We start from the raw sequence: 20,712 nt of genomic DNA, 5'->3' as shown, positions 1-20,712 counted from the left end.
AAGACGTGCTCAGAATGGATTCAGTGTTCTAATTAGGAGAGAAATATTTCTAGAGGGGGTGGGGATTGCTAACACCCAGGTGTGAAATGCCCCCAATCTAACACCTGCAATGACCCAGAGGTGCAACATGCAGAGGTTAGAGGTCACCAAGGTATCACCTAGGTCACAGAATGCTGCTGCATACACGGATATCCCAGGATCAAAGGGAGTTCATGTGCACTTTAACCTCTGAAGCTCTCATGGCACTCAAAGTGTTAACGCAAAGAGCAACGCTATATGGTTTCACCTCTTAGGCAGTGAAAAAACTAATATTTTGTCAGTTTATTTCGTTTTAATTGGAATCAACATATAAAAACAACGATTGAATTTGGTTTTGGTTTTAATACAAATTAAAGAATGCCTCTTTTGTACAATTTAAATACTGAATATAAATTACTTTACATAATAAACATTCTGAATTCTTAATGACAGCAGAGCTGTGCGCATAAGTAAAGGGATACATGAATGAGCTGTGAGTTAGCACCAGAATGAGAGAGAATTAAGGCAATACTTGCTAAGCAGTGTTCTACCAACAAGCAATGTGCAGCTTATTACTTGTGGGAGAAAACTGCCTTATACATATGGTTCTGACCTCAGTAGCTTTTAATTAAAGGGACATGAAACCCAAAATGTATCCTTCATGATTCAGACAGAGCATACAACTTTTCAATTTACTTTTATAATCAATTTGCTTAGTTTTCTTTGTATCCTTTGCTGAAAATCATACCTAGGTAGGATCATGAGCTGGGAGCTAGCTGCTAATTGGTGGTTGCACATATATGCCTCTTGTTATTGGCCTACCAATGTGCTCAGCTAGCTCCCAGTAGCCAATTGCTGCTCCTTTAATAAAGGATTCTAAGAGAATGAAGCCAAATTGATAACAGAAGCAAATTGGAAAGTTGTTAAAAAAATCTATGCTCTAAATGAATTATGAAAGAAAAAACGTTGCGTTTCATATCCCTTTAACAATCTCTAGTGGCCTATGTTCATGGTATATGACAACAAATATATTATTAATTTATGAGATATAAATCCTGGTTTAAGTGCTGCCCTTTAGGACCAACTTGGGACAACCATGAAACGATTCTGATCATACAACATGAATTTGGTACATTGGAGTGTATTAAAAAAAAAAAAAATTGGAGCCACACAGAGAATCCACACAGCACTGCCATCCCCTCCTCTGCTTTTCAGTCTCTGTCCTGCCATGTGCAACGTCAGCAAAAGAAACAACTTTTTACAAAAATATGTATATATTTATATATATAAAAATACAAAAGATATTAAATAAGTTTCAAAATATATCCAGTGAGTTCCGATTTGGGCTTTTTTGCCCATAGCTGTAAAATAACATTGCATAGCGTTCCAAGCCTAGTGGTTTTGAGATTCCAGTTACTTTAAAGACATTGACGGGCATCTGAGTTCCTCCGGGTTAGATAAGGCTGTAGTGGGCAGGAGAGAGTATGGGGGACACAGTCCTTTTTCATACCCCCTATAAAGCACCAGAGCCCAGTTAGGCATTTGAAGCAGGATGAAACTTAGTATATGAGGACCCCATAGGGGCCAAGTGCAATCTGTTGCCTGTGGAGACAGAAACATACATCTTTTAGAATGTTGTATACATAAAATGCATTAGCAATTTGCTAACCGCACCATATTAAAAAGTACACCTTCCAGATTAGACCATGCCCTACTAGATCTGAGCTGCGTGCCCTCCTAGGTCTGAGCTCCGTGCCCTCCTAGATCTGAGCTGTGTGCCCTCCTAGGTCTGAGCTGCGTGCCCTCCTAGGTCTGAGCTGCACAGTGCACACCTTCTTAGATCTGAGCTGCACGCCATCCTAGATCTGAGCTGCACACCCTCCTAGATCTGAGCTGCACGCCCTCCTAGATCTGAGCTGTACGCCCTCCTAGATCTGAGCTGCACGCCCTCCTAGATCTGAGCTGTACGCCCTCCTAGATCTGAGCTGCGTGCCCTCCTAGATCTGAGCTGTACGCCCTCCTAGATCTGAGCTGTATGCCCTCCTAGATCTGAGCTGCGGGCCCTCCTAGATCTGAGCTGCGTTCCCTCCTAGGTCTGAGCTGCGTGCCCTCCTAGGATTGAGCTGCGTGCCCTCCTAAGATTGAGCTGCGTGCCCTCCTAGGTCTGAGCTGCGTGCCCTCCTAGGTCTGAGCTGTGTGCCCTTCTAGATCTGAGCTGCGTGCCCTCCTAGATCTGAGTTGCGTGCCCTCCTAGATCTGAGCTGTGGGCCCTCCTAGATCTGAGCTGCACGCCCCCCTAGATCTGAGCTGCGGGCCCTCCTAGATCTGAGCTGCATGCCCTCCTAGATATGAGCTGCACGCCCTCCTAGATATGAGCTGCACGCCCTTCTAGATCTGAGCTGCGGGCCCTCCTAGATCTGAGCTGCGTGCCCTCCTAGATCTGAGCTGCACGCCCTCCTAGATCTGAGCTGCACGCCCCCCTAGATCTGAGCTGCACGCCCTCCTAGATCTGAGCTGCATGCCCTCCTAGATATGAGCTGCACGCCCTCCTAGATATGAGCTGCACGCCCTTCTAGATCTGAGCTGCGGGCCCTCCTAGATCTGAGCTGCGTGCCCTCCTAGATCTGAGCTGCACACCCTCCTAGATCTGAGCTGCGTGCCCCCCTAGATCTGAGCTGCGTGCCCCCCTAGATCTGAGCTGCGTGCCCCCCTAGATCTGAGCTGCATGCCCCCCTAGATCTGAGCTGCGTGCCCCCCTAGATCTGAGCTGCATGCCCTCCTAGATCTGAGCTGCGTGCCCCCCTAGATCTGAGCTGCGTGCCCTCCTAGATCTGAGCTGCATGGGCCCACTGTTATAAAATGTGCAGCAGGATATATTTATAGCCAAACATATTGAGGTGCCTGAATGAATTCATTTTTCATCTGCTTGACAGTCAAAATGAAACTTTCATGGATCAGACAGAGCATGCAATGTTAATAGACTTTTTATGATCACATTTACTAGCTACTGATTGGTGGCTACACATATATGCCTTTTATCATTGGCTCACCCAATGTGTTCAGCTAGCTCCCAGTAGTGTATTGTTAGTGATATGTAACCAATGGTGCACACATGAGACCACTTTCTTTTTGCACTTTTATATTCCTTTAAGGTGCATCAGAAATGCCCACCTGTTGTATGGAGATGCTTGGCACTACGTGGCCAGAAGGTCCTTCAGCTCCTTCTTGCTGTTACCCTGCTTGAACTTTCGGTTTTTCCTTTTGGAAAGTCGGAGGGGGTTTTCTTGTTTTTTTGGGGCAGGTGTTGGCGTTACAGTTGTTGTCTGTAAGTCTGTAATTGATGAGAATAACAGGAATGTAAGGAAGCCCAGGCTGAATTACAGGACTGAGCAAATGAGAACTGAAATTATCTTCAGTTTAGGACGCTGGATTTTTTATACTGAAGATCTTTAAACAAAATGTGGGGACACTGAATTCTACTAATGTGAAACTTATTTATTTATTTTGTTAACAAAGTTGTCCCATGTTTTGTCCCATGAATGTTTTAAATTCAAAGGAGAGAGTTAAAAACAAAAAAAGTTTGCCTGATAAAAAGAAAATGTTTAAACGTGATCTAAAAACAAACAGAGATAAAGATGTGGTGACAAAGAACGCATGAATTTACCTGACGCCATCTTGGGTTCGTGGTTGGTGTGGTGGTGACTTCTGGCTACTGGAGGTTGCACGGATTCACATTTACATTCCAAATGATCTTCTAGAGCAATAATCACCCTCTGTGTGTTCTTTTTCTGAGACGGTATGATCTTTCTCACCTGGAGAAGAAGAAAACGATTGGCCACAAATCAGCTCCTCACCAAAAGCAGAAATTAGCTTAACAAATGGCGTCAACCTGACCTGTGACGCATTCACCTTTTATTGTTTATCTAACACATAGTGGAATATTTTGTTCATCGGTTACAAACGCAACTTTTATTTTTAATATAAACCTAATATACAAATATTATTATATATTTTAGTGCTTTTAAATAACTAATGTGTAAATGACAATGGTAAAATGACATCAGCCTGCTGGGCCCACAGTTGGTATTTCCACTGAAAGATATTCCATCAAACAAATATCTAGACAGGAATTTTCCACAAAAAACATTTAAGTTTCCAAAGCAGAGGAATTTCCTGGATATCGGCCCTTTGTGGTGAGAGGGAGGAGGGGTTAGCTGACCCTAAAATCTACACAGGTTGCTCGGATTCATCAAGAGAGACTAATGTCTGGGAACCTCGTATCTCACCTGGACATGTCGTATGTGGATACGAGATGGGACGCATTTAATATTCCTTGAGTTGCAACAACCAGAGCAGCGCTGAACCTCCACACATGGTGGCCAAACTAGAAAGTTTGCGTTGGTGGGATCCACCATCTTCCGCGTGATTTCGAATACTTCTGTTCGAGTCTTGCATTCTGCAATGACGGCCATTTCGGCATCTGGATGATGGACAAAATTGTATGATGATATCAACATAAAGCTGTACAGTAACATTATATCAGGGGTGAGAGGGGGACCTTATAATATGAATCGGTGGAATAATGTTGTATTATATTGGTGGAAGAGCACTTACATTATAAGCACTAGACTTGAGTTTACATTGTATAAATACCTAACTTAATTCCCTACCTTCTTAGGTTAAAGGGATATGAAATCCAAACCTTTATTTTGTGATTCAGACAGAGCATTTAACAACTGATATTCTACTAGAGGTGCATTATATCCAAGTCAGTTATACTATAATTTGCTTCATTTTGAGATTTTATTAATCCTGCTTAAAGGGACATGAAACCCAAAATGTTTCTTTGGTGAATTGGATAAATTTGCTTTGTTCCCATGATATTATGTGTTGAAGAAAATACCTGGGTAGCATCTGGAGCACTACGTGACAGGAAATAGTGCTGCCCTCTAGTGCTCTTGCAAATGAATAACATAAACTGCTGCCATATAGTGCTCTTGCAAATGGATAACATAAACTGCTGCCCTCTAGTGCTCTTGCAAATGGATAACATAAACTGCTGCCCTCTAGTGCTCTTGCAAATGGATAACATAAACTGCTGCCCTCTAGTGCTCTTGCAAATGGATAACATAAACTGCTGCCATCTAGTGCTCTTGCAAATGAATAACATAAACTGCTGCCATATAGTGCTCTTGCAAATGGATAACATAAACTGCTGCCCTCTAGTGCTCTTACAAATGGATAACATAAACTGCTGCCCTCTAGTGCTCTTGCAAATGGATAACATAAACTGCTGCCATCTAGTGCTCTTGCAAATGGATAACATAAACTGCTGCCATCTAGTGCTCTTGCAAATGGATAACATAAACTGCTGCCCTCTAGTGCTCTTACAAATGGATAACATAAACTGCTGCCCTCTAGTGCTCTTGGAAATGGATAACATAAACTGCTGCCCTCTAGTGCTCTTGCAAATGGATAACATAAACTGCTGCCCTCTAGTGCTCTTGCAAATGGATAACATAAACTGCTGCCCTCTAGTGCTCTTGCAAATGGATAACATAAACTGCTGCCCTCTAGTGCTCTTGCAAATGGATAACATAAACTGCTGCCATCTAGTGCTCTTGCAAATGGATAACATAAACTGCTGCCATCTAGTGCTCTTGCAAATGGATAACATAAACTGCTGCCCTCTAGTGCTCTTACAAATGGATAACATAAACTGCTGCCCTCTAGTGCTCTTACAAATGGATAACATAAACTGCTGCCCTCTAGTGCTCTTACAAATGGATAACATAAACTGCTGCCCTCTAGTGCTCTTGCAAATGGATAACATAAACTGCTGCCCTCTAGTGCTCTTACAAATGGATAACATAAACTGCTGCCCTCTAGTGCTCTTACAAATGGATAACATAAACTGCTGCCCTCTAGTGCTCTTACAAATGGATAACATAAACTGCTGCCCTCTAGTGCTCTTACAAATGGATAACATAAACTGCTGCCCTCTAGTGCTCTTACAAATGGATAACATAAACTGCTGCCCTCTAGTGCTCTTACAAATGGATAACATAAACTGCCGCCCTCTAGTGCTCTTACAAATGGATAACATAAACTGCTGCCCTCTAGTGCTCTTACAAATGGATAACATAAACTGCTGCCCTCTAGTGCTCTTGCAAATGGATAACATAAACTGCTGCCCTCTAGTGCTCTTACAAATGGATAACATAAACTGCTGCCCTCTAGTGCTCTTGGAAATGGATAACATAAACTGCTGCCCTCTAGTGCTCTTGCAAATGGATAACATAAACTGCTGCCCTCTAGTGCTCTTGCAAATGGATAACATAAACTGCTGCCCTCTAGTGCTCTTGCAAATGGATAACATAAACTGCTGCCCTCTAGTGCTCTTGCAAATGGATAACATAAACTGCTGCCATCTAGTGCTCTTGCAAATGGATAACATAAACTGCTGCCATCTAGTGCTCTTGCAAATGGATAACATAAACTGCTGCCCTCTAGTGCTCTTACAAATGGATAACATAAACTGCTGCCCTCTAGTGCTCTTGCAAATGGATAACATAAACTGCTGCCCTCTAGTGCTCTTACAAATGGATAACATAAACTGCTGCCCTCTAGTGCTCTTGCAAATGGATAACATAAACTGCTGCCCTCTAGTGCTCTTGCAAATGGATAACATAAACTGCTGCCCTCTAGTGCTCTTGCAAATGGATAACATAAACTGCTGCCCTCTAGTGCTCTTACAAATGGATAACATAAACTGCTGCCCTCTAGTGCTCTTGCAAATGGATAACATAAACTGCTGCCCTCTAGTGCTCTTACAAATGGATAACATAAACTGCTGCCATATAGTGCTCTTGCAAATGGATAACATAAACTGCTGCCCTCTAGTGCTCTTGCAAATGGATAACATAAACTGCTGCCCTCTAGTGCTATTGCAAATGGATAACATAAACTGCTGCCCTCTAGTGCTCTTGCAAATGAATAACATAAACTGCTGCCATATAGTGCTCTTACAAATGGATAACATAAACTGCTGCCCTCTAGTGCTCTTGCAAATGGATAACATAAACTGCTGCCCTCTAGTGCTCTTACAAATGGATAACATAAACTGCTGCCCTCTAGTGCTCTTGCAAATGGATAACATAAACTGCTGCCCTCTAGTGCTCTTACAAATGGATAACATAAACTGCTGCCCTCTAGTGCTCTTGCAAATGGATAACATAAACTGCTGCCCTCTAGTGCTCTTGCAAATGGATAACATAAACTGCTGCCCTCTAGTGCTCTTGCAAATGGATAACATAAACTGCTGCCCTCTAGTGCTCTTACAAATGGATAACATAAACTGCTGCCCTCTAGTGCTCTTGCAAATGGATAACATAAACTGCTGCCCTCTAGTGCTCTTACAAATGGATAACATAAACTGCTGCCATATAGTGCTCTTGCAAATGGATAACATAAACTGCTGCCCTCTAGTGCTCTTGCAAATGGATAACATAAACTGCTGCCCTCTAGTGCTCTTGCAAATGGATAACATAAACTGCTGCCCTCTAGTGCTCTTGCAAATGGATAACATAAACTGCTGCCCTCTAGTGCTCTTACAAATGGATAACATAAACTGCTGCCATATAGTGCTCTTGCAAATGGATAACATAAACTGCTGCCCTCTAGTGCTCTTGCAAATGGATAACATAAACTGCTGCCCTCTAGTGCTCTTGCAAATGGATAACATAAACTGCTGCCCTCTAGTGCTCTTACAAATGGATAACATAAACTGCTGCCATATAGTGCTCTTGCAAATGGATAACATAAACTGCTGCCATCTAGTGCTCTTACAAATGGATAACATAAACTGCTGCCCTCTAGTGCTCTTGCAAATGGATAACATAAACTGCTGCCCTCTAGTGCTCTTACAAATGGATAACATAAACTGCTGCCCTCTAGTGCTCTTGCAAATGGATAACATAAACTGCTGCCATCTAGTGCTCTTGCAAATGGATAACATAAACTGCTGCCCTCTAGTGCTCTTGCAAATGGATAACATAAACTGCTGCCCTCTAGTGCTCTTGCAAATGGATAACATAAACTGCTGCCCTCTAGTGCTCTTGCAATTGGATAACATTCTTGCAAAACTGCTGCCATATAGTGCTCCAGAAATGGACCAGCTCCTAAGCTTATGTCCCTGCTTTTCAGCAAAAGATACCAAGGGAACAAAGAAAAAAATGATAATAGAAGTAAATTAGAAAGTTGTTTAAAATTGCTGCTTTATCTGAATCATGAAAGAAATGTTTAATAACCACACGTGTCCGTTTAACAGGAATGTTTTTGTACAGAATAAGCTCTAATTGCTATTAGTTTCTAGAGGACGTTGCACATGCTCAGTAGAGAGGGTGTCACTGTTTACAAGACGAGGGCTCTGATCAGTTAGGACTACGATTCCGAGTCATGCTCCTCTATCAGTCAGGTGTAGTCTCTAGCTTACCTACGCTGCGTATAACCCGGGAGTGGCTCACATTGCCCCTGGGCGGGATTCTTGTTCCATTCCTGGATGCATAGCTAACATCTTCTTCATCATCTGTCAGGACAAAAACAAGCAGACGTTCAGAATTCGTGAGAGCAACTAGAGCTCAGATAAAACTATTACTGCATTTAATAAAATGTGACAGCGCTATTAATGGTCAGACTACGTTTACCAAGGGATGCACAGTACAACTACTGCCAATTTACTGTGTCAGAACAAAAACCATAAATGCACGCTGTGATCACAATAGCCAAGAAAAGCTCTGTAATCCAGCTTTGTTATGACAGATGTGTTGCATAAACGATCAAGAAAATGCACTCATGTATGTTTTAATATAGACTATTACGTCCCTTTAACTAGACTATATTATTTATGCGATTCAAGCTGTTTTTATCATTTAAATGGAGGCTTAGGAATAAAATCATGCACGCTGGTCTACGTTTCCACACAGAAATATTGCAATGAGGGGGATGCTTAAGTTCTACTGATTTTCTTTTTATAAAGGAAATAACTAAGGATTTTGTAGAAAGCTGCAGCAATTGTATTACAGCACAAATGTATTCTGCCCTCAGAGCTACAAGTATTACACACAAAAAAGTCTCACTTCTGCAGCCACCGCGACATCATAGAAAATTTCCCTGGGTATCACTTTCAGTAGCAACGCAAATTATCAAGAATTTTGTACAGCTTATACGTTTGTATGAAAGGGACATGAAACCCAAAAACTTCTCTTTTATGACTCAGATAGAGAATACAATTTAAAAAAAGGTTTCCAATTTACTTTTAGTATCAAATTTGATTTGTTCTCTTGGTATTCTTTTTTTTAAAGAGATATTTAGATAGGTAGCGTGCACATGCCTGCAGCACTACATGACAGGAAATAGTGCTGCCATCTAGTGCTCTCGCTAATGTATAACATTATTATAAAACTGCTGCCATCTAGTGCTCTTGCTAATGTATAACATTGTTATAAAACTGCTGCCATCTAGTGCTCTCGCTAATGTATAACATTATTATAAAACTGCTGCCATCTAGTGCTTTTGCTAATGTATAACATTATTATAAAACTGCTGCCATCTAGTGCTCTCGCTAATGTATAACATTATTATAAAACTGCTGCCATCTAGTGCTCTCGCTAATGTATAACATTATTATAAAATTGCTGCCATCTAGTGCTCTTGCTAATGTATAACATTATTATAAAACTGCTCCCATCTAGTGCTCTTGCTAATGTATAACATTGCTATAAAACTGCTGCCATCTAGTGCTCTTGCTAATGTATAACATTATTATAAAACTGCTGCCATCTAGTGCTCTTGCTAATGTATAACATTGCTATAAAACTGCTGCCATCTAGTGCTCTTGCTAATGTATAACATTATTATATAACTGCTGCCATCTAGTGCTCTTGCTAATGTATAACATTATTATATAACTGCTGCCATCTAGTGCTCTTGCTAATGTATAACATTATTATAAAACTGCTGCCATCTAGTGCTCCTGCTAATGTATAACACTGTTATAAAACTGCTGCCATCTAGTGCTCTTGCTAATGTATAACATTGTTATATAACTGCTGCCATCTAGTGCTCGCTAATGTATAACATTATTATATAACTGCTGCCATCTAGTGCTCTTGCTAATGTATAACATTATTATATAACTGCTGCCATCTAGTGCTCTTGCTAATAAATAACATTATTATATAACTGCTGCCATCTAGTGCTCTTGCTGATGTATAACATTATTATAAAACTACTGCCATCTAGTGCTCTTGCTAATGTATAACATTGTTATATAACTGCTGCCATCTAGTGCTCTCGCTAATGTATAACATTGTTATAAAACTGCTGCCATCTAGTGCTCTTGCTAATGTATAACATTGTTATAAAACTGCTGGCATCTAGTGCTCTTGCTAATGTATAACATTATTATATAACTGCTGCCATCTAGTGCTCTTGCTGATGTATAGCATTATTATAAAACTGCTGCCATCTAGTGCTCTTGCTAATGTATAACATTATTATATAACTGCTGCCATCTAGTGCTCTTGCTAATGTATAACATTGTTATATAACTGCTGCCATCTAGTGCTCTTTCTAATGTATAACATTGTTATAAAACTGCTGCCATCTAGTGCTCTTGCTAATGTATAACATTATTATAAAACTGCTGCCATCTAGTGCTCCTGCTAATGTATAGCATTATTATAAAACTGATGTCATCTAGTGCTCCTGCTAATGCATAACATTATTATATAACTGCTGCCATCTAGTGCTCTTTCTAATGTATAACATTGTTATAAAACTGCTGCCATCTAGTTCGCTTTCTAATGTATAACATTATTATATAACTGCTGCCGTCTAGTGCTCTTGGTAATGTATAACATTGTTATAAAACTGCTGCCATCTAGTGCTCTTGCTAATGTATAACATTATTATAAAACTGCTGCCATCTAGTGCTCTTGCTAATGTATAACATTGTTATATAACTGCTGCCATCTAGTGCTCTTGCTAATGTATAACTTTATTATAAAACTGCTGCCATCTAGTGCTCTTGCTAATGTATAACATAGTTATAAAACTGCTGCCATCTAGTGCTCTTGCTAATATATAACATTGTTATAAAACTGCTGCCATCTAGTGCTCTTGCTAATGTATAACATTATTATAAAACTGCTGCCATCTAGTGCTCTTGCTAATGTATAACATTGTTATATAACCGCTGCCATCTAGTGCTCTTGCTAATGTATAACATTATTATAAAACTGCTGCCATCTAGTGCTCTTGCTAATGTATAACATTATTATATAACTGCTGCCATCTAGTGCTCTTGCTAATGTATAACATTATTATAAAACTGCTGCCATCTAGTGCTCTCGCTAATGTATAACATTATTATATAACTGCTGCCATCTAGTGCTCTCGCTAATGTATAACATTATTATAAAACTGCTGCCATCTAGTGCTCTCGCTAATGTATAACATTGTTGCAGAACTGCTGCTATATAGTACTGCAGATACGTGCACACTCCTGAGCTTACCTTCCTGCTTTTTAACAAACAAGACAACAAAGAACGTTTGATAATAGAAGTAAAGTGGAAAGCTGTATAAAATTGTATGTTCTATCTGAGTCATAAATGAAAAGTTTTGGGTTTTTGTCCCGAAAAGAGAACAAGTTATCATGCGGCGCTAAGGCAGACGCACGAGGAAAGGAACTGAAGTTGTTTTCAGTAAAGAGCTAAAAAGGGAAACTAACTGCAGTGATAAAGGAATTATTAGTAGAGCCTACATAATGCTGCAATACAGTAGATAGGCAACCCTTTGGGGCCTATCTATCAAGCTCCGAATGGAGCTTGATGCCTCGTGCTTCTGCAGGCTCGCCAGAAACAGCAGTTATGAAGCAGCGGTCACAAAGACCACTGCTCCATAACCTGTCCGCCTGCTCTGAGCAGGCGGACAGACATCGCCGGAATTCAACCCGATCAAGTACGATCGGGTTGATTAACACCGCGCTGCTGGCGGCCGATTGGCCGTGAGTCTGCAGGGGGCGGCGTTGCACCAGCAGCTCTTGTGAGCTGCTGGTGCAATCCTGAATACGGCGAGCGTATTGCTCTCCGTATTCAGCGAGGTCTGGCGGACCTGATCCGCACTGTCGGATCAGGTCCGCCAGACTTTGTTAAATAGAGGCCATTATAACTACTCTTTCATTAAAGGCATACCTATGTAGCCTCAGGAGCAGAAGTAACCTGCTGGGAGCTAGCTGGGTTGATCACATAACAATAGTGCAATCCAATAATAACATAATTTAACATATTAGAGCATTTTCTTTTGGCAATTTATGTCCCTTTAAGGGTCTCCGACATCCCACTTATTCATGGCTAACGTGAAATCTGGTAATCGTATCATGTACAGCTGCTCACTGACTGCTAATAACTTATCCTTTAAAGGGACACTAAACCCAATTTTTTTCTTTCATGATTCAAATAGAGCAGCAATTTTAAGCAACTTTGTAAGTTATTCCTATTAGTAATTTTTCTTCGTTCTCTTGGTATCTTTATTTGAAAAAGTAGGAAGCTAAGTTCAGGAGTGTACATTTTAGCCACCAATCAGCAAGCGCTGCCCAGGGTTCTAAACCAAAAATGGTCTGGCTCCTAAGCTTGCATTCCTGCTTTTCTCAAATAAAGATATCAAGAGAACAAAGACAAATTGATAATAGGAGTGAATTAGAAAGTTGCTTAAAATGCAGTGCTCTATCTTAATCACGAAAGAAAAACATTGGGTTTCATATCCCTTTAATTAGATTTCAAATCATCTATTTTTTTAAACGTAAATTTGGTTTTAAAGCACAACACTTTACTTGTGAAAGTTCTGTGCTTATTTATTTTGGATTAGCCGTGCAGTGCAGCCTTTGAAAATGAAGAACTAAACAGCTATATCTTTATACAGATTTGTTTGTAATCCCGTTGCAAGGGAAGAGTTCCTTTACTTGTAAATGTGTGTCCTGGGAAAGACGCAGAATCAAACAATAGTTATTATTTGGATTTTAGGTAGCATTCAGGAGCCAATGTTTCCAAAATAACCACTTACCACACCCTGTCTGCCTGTCTGCATCAGAACCTGCCGCAAGGACAAACAGAAAAAGTGTACCGGCCAAACGAAACTCACCAAAGGTCAGATGTGTGTTTAGCCTCATGCACAGTGTGCCAGGGTTATATATATATATATATATATATATATATATATATATATACTGTATAGCTAGTGCTACAAATAAATGAAATGAACTACAAACACAGGAGGAAGTATTTTCTGTGCCTTGTGTATGTGCTGTGCAAGTCTAGCTATGCCGCAGGGGGGCTTTACAGATGGTCAGTGTTCTATCTACATAAGTATTTGCTAAACAATGTTGTTTGTGTAGAGGTAGGTAATATGAATGTCACCTTTCCCCTCAGATTAAATAGTTTTGTTCCCAAACACCAAAACTCATCTCTCCCCTCAGACAGGACCCACCTATCCTACCAGATCAAACGCAAGACTCCCCCATATTAAAAGTTGCTCTTCCCAGATCAGACCCATCTGCTTCCCCACATGAAACTGCTCAAAAGAATTGACTTGCAATACTCATTAGCTTTGGCATCCAACAAGCCAGATCATCAGGCTCCACTATCTTCATGGAGACAAACTGCTTGTAGCCACAGATCTGATTTTATGTCCCCAGATCAGACTCATTCCGTAGATCAGATCCATCTGCTCTCAGATCCAGCACACCTGCCCCTCAGTCTGATCCTTATATCCCCCAGATCAGACGTGCTTATTACCCCAGATCAGATCCATCTGCTCTCAGATCCAGCACACCAGCAGCCCCCCACTTGGACCCTTATATTTCCCAGATCAGACTTGCTTATTCCCTAGATCAGATCCATCTGCCCTCAGATCCAGCACACCAGCAGCCCCCCAGTCTGACCCTCATATCCCCCAGATCAGACTTGCTTATTGACTAGATCAGATCCATCTGCCCTTAGATCCAGCACACCTGCAGCCCCCCAGTCTGACCCTCATATCCCCCATATCAGACTTGCTTATTGACTAAATCAGATCCATCTGCCCTCAGATCCAGCACACCAGCAGCCCCCCAGTCTGACCCTCATATCCCCCAGATTATACTTGCTTATTCCCTAAATTAGATCCATGTGCCCTCGGATCCACCACAACTGCACCCCCTGTCTAACCCTCATATCCCCCAGATCATACTTGCTTATTCCCTAAATCAGATCCATCTGCCCTCAGATCCAGCACACCCGCAGCCCCCTAGTCTGACCCTCATATGACCCAGATCAGACTTGCTTATTCACTAGATCAGATCCAGCACACCTGCAGCCCCCTAGTCTGACCCTCATATGCCCCAGATCTGACTTGCTTATTCACTAGATCAGATCCAGCACACCTGCAGCCCCCCCAGTCTGACCCTCATATCCCCCAGATCAATCTTACTATCCATCTGCTCCTTCCAGGATTTTCCAGATGAAAGCCCCCAATTGTCAGAGATAGAACCTTTCTTATTCTAACCATTGTTTATTAGATTGATCTGTTACCACATCTGCCTGAGGGCTATTCCATGAAACTACTTCCTCTTTACAGATACCATGTCCCCTTGATTATCCCAATCTTCAGTGGCAGTGCCTGGCCTGTGTGGGTATTTATAGCACACACAACTGCTGCAGCTGGACTAAGTCTGAAGGAGAAGGGGTGGCGGGGGAGACGAGGAATTCTTTTTATGCACAAGCCAGGGCTGCAGACAAAGAAGGGAAGTTGTGTCCCGACACAGATAGCAGAGTGCTGGGGTCTGACGCGCGCACAGAGACAATAGCAAAGCAGAGCTTAGTGGTCCTGACGTAGTACTGGCATAGCGCCCCAAACACGTGGTCTGTTTCTGTGTACAACACATTTTAACTCCTTACTTAAAATCTATATTACTTGCACAGAAATAATGTGTACATGCCCTTGTGTGTAATGTGTACATGCCCTTGTGTGTAATGTATGAATGCCCTTGTGTGTAATGTATGCATGCCCTTGTGTGTAATGTATACATGCCCTTGTGTGTAATGTATACATGCCCTTGTGTGTGATGTGTGCATGCCCTTGTGTGTAATGTGTATATGCCCTTGTGTGTAATGTGTACATGCCTTTGTGTGTAATGTGTACATGCCCTTGTGTGTAATGTGCACATGCCCTTGTGTGTAATGTGTACATGCCCTTGTGTGTAATGTGTACATGCCCTTGTGTGTAATGTGCACATGTCCTTGTGTGTAATGTATACATGCCCTTGTGTGTGATGTGTACATGCCCTTGTGTGTAATGTGTACATGCCTTTGTGTGTAATGTGTACATGCCCTTGTGTGTAATGTGCACATGCCCTTGTGTGTAATGTATACATGCCCTTGTGTGTAATGTATACATGCCCTTGTGTGTAATGTGCACATGCCCTTGTGTGTAATGTATACATGCCCTTGTTTGTAATGTGTACATGCCTTTGTGTGTAATGTGTACATGCCCTTGTGTGTAATGTGCACATCCCTTGTGTGTAATGTATACATGCCCTTGTGTGTAATGTGTACATGCCCTTGTGTGTGATGTGTACATGCCCTTGTGTGTAATGTGTGCATGCCCTTGTGTGTAATGTGTACATGCCCTTGTGTGTGATGTGTACATGCCCTTGTGTGTAATGTGTACATGCCCTTGTGTGTAATGTGTGCATGCCCTTGTGTGTAATGTGTACATGCCCTTGTGTTTGATGTGTACATGCCCTTGTGTGTAATGTGTACATGCCCTTGTGTGTAATGTGTGCATGCCCTTGTGTGTAATGTGTACATGCCCTTGTGTGTAATGTGTACATGCCCTTGTGTGTAATGTGTACATGCCCTTGTATGTAATGTGTAGGGCTAGAGATTTCCACTAGTCCATGAGTGTGTGATCCCACAGTGGGTTAATATAAAGAGTTATTTACTCCCTGGGGAAGCCTTACACACATCACTGGCATTCTAGACCCCATTTATTTGCTTCTGCTGAAAGGCTGTTCTATGTATCTAACGCAAACCTTCACAATTAGCTCCCAACTTGACATCATAAAAGAATAATAATAATGATTTCCTCCTCAACTTATCTCTGAAAAGGACATTAAACCTCTGGTGTAAAAATTGTGCTTTGTGCCACAGTCCCTAAAGAAGCCAAAATTCTGGAACTTGCAAATGCGGCAAATCTACTACACGGTTTAGACAACTTGCAGCATTTTGAAAACAAATTTAGCTTTTTGGCTTTTCTAGGGAATATAGAACAAAACACATTTTTTGACATAAAAACAAGAGGCGTTTAATTATATTTAGAGGGGCTGATATCATATCACCTATACCCCCCTCTCTCTCCCACCAAACGATACACATTTAGATTGTGAAGCATTTCCTGTAAGTTTTATACAGTTATCCCATGAACCACTTTAGTTATCCTGGTTTCCTGGGATGAGATTGAATATACGGCAAATCAGGCAGCCACTTCATTGTGTATAAAAGTCTAAACACCTTTCAAATCAACGCTCCCTATATTTCTTATAAACGCTCAGTACCATGCTGGCATCTCTGGCGCACGTAGGCACGAGATACTCAGGCGCTTAAACATTTCCTTTTGCTTTCATAATCTTGGGGCTGAAATGTTGACATTTATATAAAAGAAAGAAATAACAGGCTATTGTTAGTACAGACTAGCAGGATAAAGAGCCTTTTCTCGTCATCTGAGCCCAGCGTCTGTACTTGAGGAGGCCGCAACCCGCTGAAGTTCGGCCTCTGATCAGCTCTACTTGGCAGCCTTAAAGGGACATGAAACACAATTTTTTTCTTTCATGATTTAGAAGGAGCATGTAAGTTTATACAACGTTCCAATTTAATTCTATTATCTAATTTGCTTCATTTTCTTGATATCCTTTGTAGAAAAGCATATCTAAATGGGCTCAGTAGCTGCTGATTGGTGGCTGCACATAGATGCCTTGTGTGATTGGCTCACCCCTATGCATTGCTAATTCTTCAACAAAGGATATGTAAAGAATGAAGTAAATTAAATAATAGACGTAAATTGGAATGTTGTTTAAAACTGTATTCTATATTTGAATCACAAAATAAATGTTTTGGGTTTTATGTCCCTTTAAGTGCACAAACTGTAAGAAAATATGTTGTAGTTTGTAACACTGCATCACTGGAACAGCCTGTACGTTGTATTTCATATAGTGATGTTTAGAACGTAACTGTTAGTTCTCTACTGAATTAAAGACACATGAAAGTGAGAATTAAAGGGACATAATACTCATATGCTAAATCACTTGAAACTGATGCAGTATAGCTGTAAAAAGCTGAAAATATCACCTGAGCATCTCTATTTAAAAAAGGAAGATATTTTACCTCACAATCTCCTCAGCTCAGCAGAGTAAGTTCTGTGTAAAAAGTTATACTTAGCTGCTGCCAAGCTGCAAATAAAAAAAATGAAGAAATGAACAGCAGCCAATCAGCATCAACAGTGCTGAGGTCATGAACTCTTTTACTGTGATCTCATGAGATTTCACTTAACTCTCATGAGATTTCATAGTAAACTTCCTTAAACTGAATAGGGAAAAAACATGAGAGTGCACGAGGCTCAACCCCTTAGCTGTCCTGGGACAGACATACTGATTTGCTGCTTAGAAGTCCTTTACAATGGGATGTGGCTACTGAGAAACTTTTGAGGTAAAATATCTTTCTTTTTTTACATAGAGATGTTCAGGTGATATTTTCTAGTCAGCTTTTTATAGCTATGCTGCATCACTTTCAAGTGTTTAAACATTTGGGTATTATGGCCCTTCAAACTCTCATGGATCAGACAGAGCAGCAAATCTAAAATACTTTTATTTACTTCTGTTATCTTATTGACCTTGTTCACTTGGTAATCTTTGTTGAAAAGCATATCTAGGTCAGCTCAGGAGCAGCCATGCACTACTGGGAGCTATTTACTGATTGGTGACTAAACACATATGCCTCTTGTGATTGGCTCACTAGATGTGCTCCTGCTAGCGCCCAATAGCGCATTGCTCTGAAGCTGTGTGTTTGTGTATGTATGTGCATCTATGTGTGTGTCTATATGTGTGTGTGTATATGTGTGTCTATATGTGTATGTGTGTATATGTGTGTGTGTGTATACAGGGAGTGCAGAATTATTAGGCAAGTTGTATTTTTGAGGATTAATTTTATTATTGAACAACAACCATGTTCTCAATGAACCCAAAAAACTCATTAATATCAAAGCTGAATAGTTTTGGAAGTAGTTTTTAGTTTGTTTTTAGTTATAGCTATTTTAGGGGGATATCTGTGTGTGCAGGTGACTATTACTGTGCATAATTATTAGGCAACTTAACAAAAAACAAATATATACCCATTTCAATTATTTATTTTTACCAGTGAAACCAATATAACATCTCAACATTCACAAATATACATTTCTGACATTCAAAAACAAAACAAAAACAAATCAGTGACCAATATAGCCACCTTTCTTTGCAAGGACACTCAAAAGCCTGCCATCCATGGATTCTGTCAGTGTTTTGATCTGTTCACCATCAACATTGCGTGCAGCAGCAACCACAGCCTCCCAGACACTGTTCAGAGAGGTGTACTGTTTTCCCTCCTCACATTTGATGATGGACCACAGGTTCTCAATGGGGTTCAGATCAGGTGAACAAGGAGGCCATGTCATTAGATTTTCTTCTTTTATACCCTTTCTTGCCAGCCACGCTGTGGAGTACTTGGACGCGTGTGATGGAGCATTGTCCTGCATGAAAATCATGTTTTTCTTGAAGGATGCAGACTTCTTCCTGTACCACTGCTTGAAGAAGGTGTCTTCCAGAAACTGGCAGTAGGACTGGGAGTTGAGCTTGACTCCATCCTCAACCCGAAAAGGCCCCACAAGCTCATCTTTGATGATACCAGCCCAAACCAGTACTCCACCTCCACCTTGCTGGCGTCTGAGTCGGACTGGAGCTCTCTGCCCTTTACCAATCCAGCCACGGGCCCATCCATCTGGCCCATCAAGACTCACTCTCATTTCATCAGTCCATAAAACCTTAGAAAAATCAGTCTTGAGATATTTATTGGCCCAGTCTTGACGTTTCAGCTTGTGTGTCTTGTTCAGTGGTGGTCGTCTTTCAGCCTTTCTTACCTTGGCCATGTCTCTGAGTATTGCACACCTTGTGCTTTTGGGCACTCCAGTGATGTTGCAACTCTGAAATATGGCCAAACTGGTGGCAAGTGGCATCTTGGCAGCTGCACGCTTGACTTTTCTCAGTTCATGGGCAGTTATTTTGCGCCTTGGTTTTTCCACACGCTTCTTGCGACCCTGTTGACTATTTTGAATGAAACGCTTGATTGTTCGATGATCACGCTTCAGAAGCTTTGCAATTTTAAGAGTGCTGCATCCCTCTGCAAGATATCTCACTATTTTTGACTTTTCTGAGCCTGTCAAGTCCTTCTTTTGACCCATTTTGCCAAAGGAAAGGAAGTTGCCTAATAATTATGCACACCTGATATAGGGTTTTGATGTCATTAGACCACACCCCTTCTCATTACAGAGATGCACATCACCTAATATGCTTAATTGGTAGTAGGCTTTCGAGCCTATACAGCTTGGAGTAAGACAACATGCATAAAGAGGATGATGTGGTCAAAATACTCATTTGCCTAATAATTCTGCACTCCCTGTATGTGTGTCTATATGTGTATGTGTGTATATGTGTGTCTATATGTGTGTGTATATGTGTATGTCTATATGTGTGTGTGTATATGTGTGTCTATATGTGTATGTATGTGTCTATGAGGCCTATTTAACAAATGTCTGTCGGACCTGATCCGACAGTGCGGATTAGGTCTGACAGACATCGCTGAATGCGGAGAGCAATACGCTCACCGTATTCAGCATTGCACCAGCAGCGCTGCTGATGCAACGCCGCCCCTTGCAGACTGGCGGCCAATGGGCCGCCAGCAGGGGGTGTCAATCAACCCGATCATACTCGATTGGGTTGAATTCCGGCGAATTCCTGTCCGCCTGCTTCATAACTGGTGTTTCTGGCGAGTCTGAAGACTCGTCAGAAACATGGGCCCTCAAGCTCCGTTCGGAGCTTGATAAATAGGCCCCTTTATGTGTATGTGTGTGTCTATATGTGTGTGTGTCTATATATGTGTGTGTCTATATGTGTTTGTGTCTATATGTGTGTGTGTGTGTGTTTGTGTGCGTATATATATCTCTGTGTATGTTTGTGTGTATATATATAAGTCTGAGAGTGTGTGTGTATGAGTGTGTGTGTGTATTGTGTATGTTTATGTGTGTATGTGTTTGTGTGTGTGTGTATATATATATCTGCGTATGTTTGCGTATATATGTGAGTGTGTATATATATGTTTGTGAGTTAGTGTGTGTCTATTGTGTATGTTTATGTGTGTATGTGTACATATACATCTGTGTATGTTTGCATATACACTGTGTGCAGAATTATTAGGCAAATGAGTATTTTGACCACATCATCCTCTTTATGCATGTTGTCTTACTCCAAGCTGTATAGGCTCGAAAGCCTACTACCAATTAAGCATATTAGGT

General features: G+C 41.1%; 1 protein-coding gene across 1 annotated transcript in view; it reads right to left on the bottom strand.

Moving 5' to 3' along the window:
* Positions 1–306: 306 nt before the first annotated feature.
* Positions 307–20,712, bottom strand: part of PDGFB (platelet derived growth factor subunit B) — a 32,302-nt gene continuing 11,896 nt past the window's right edge. Inside the window, exons 3-7 of the mRNA XM_053721301.1 lie at positions 8,513–8,605; positions 4,305–4,498; positions 3,683–3,830; positions 3,190–3,349; positions 307–1,620 (exon numbers count right to left, since the gene is read on the bottom strand). Coding sequence (XP_053577276.1) covers positions 3,213–3,349; positions 3,683–3,830; positions 4,305–4,498; positions 8,513–8,605 — 572 coding nt within the window. The 3' untranslated portion in view covers positions 307–1,620; positions 3,190–3,212. The remainder of the gene's footprint in view (positions 1,621–3,189; positions 3,350–3,682; positions 3,831–4,304; positions 4,499–8,512; positions 8,606–20,712) is intronic.

Source organism: Bombina bombina, chromosome 7 (assembly GCF_027579735.1).
Source record: "Bombina bombina isolate aBomBom1 chromosome 7, aBomBom1.pri, whole genome shotgun sequence".
Classification (NCBI taxonomy): Eukaryota; Metazoa; Chordata; class Amphibia; order Anura; family Bombinatoridae; genus Bombina; species Bombina bombina.
The sequence above is the reverse complement of the archived record's forward strand: the minus strand, read 5'-3'. Positions and strand labels throughout refer to the sequence as shown.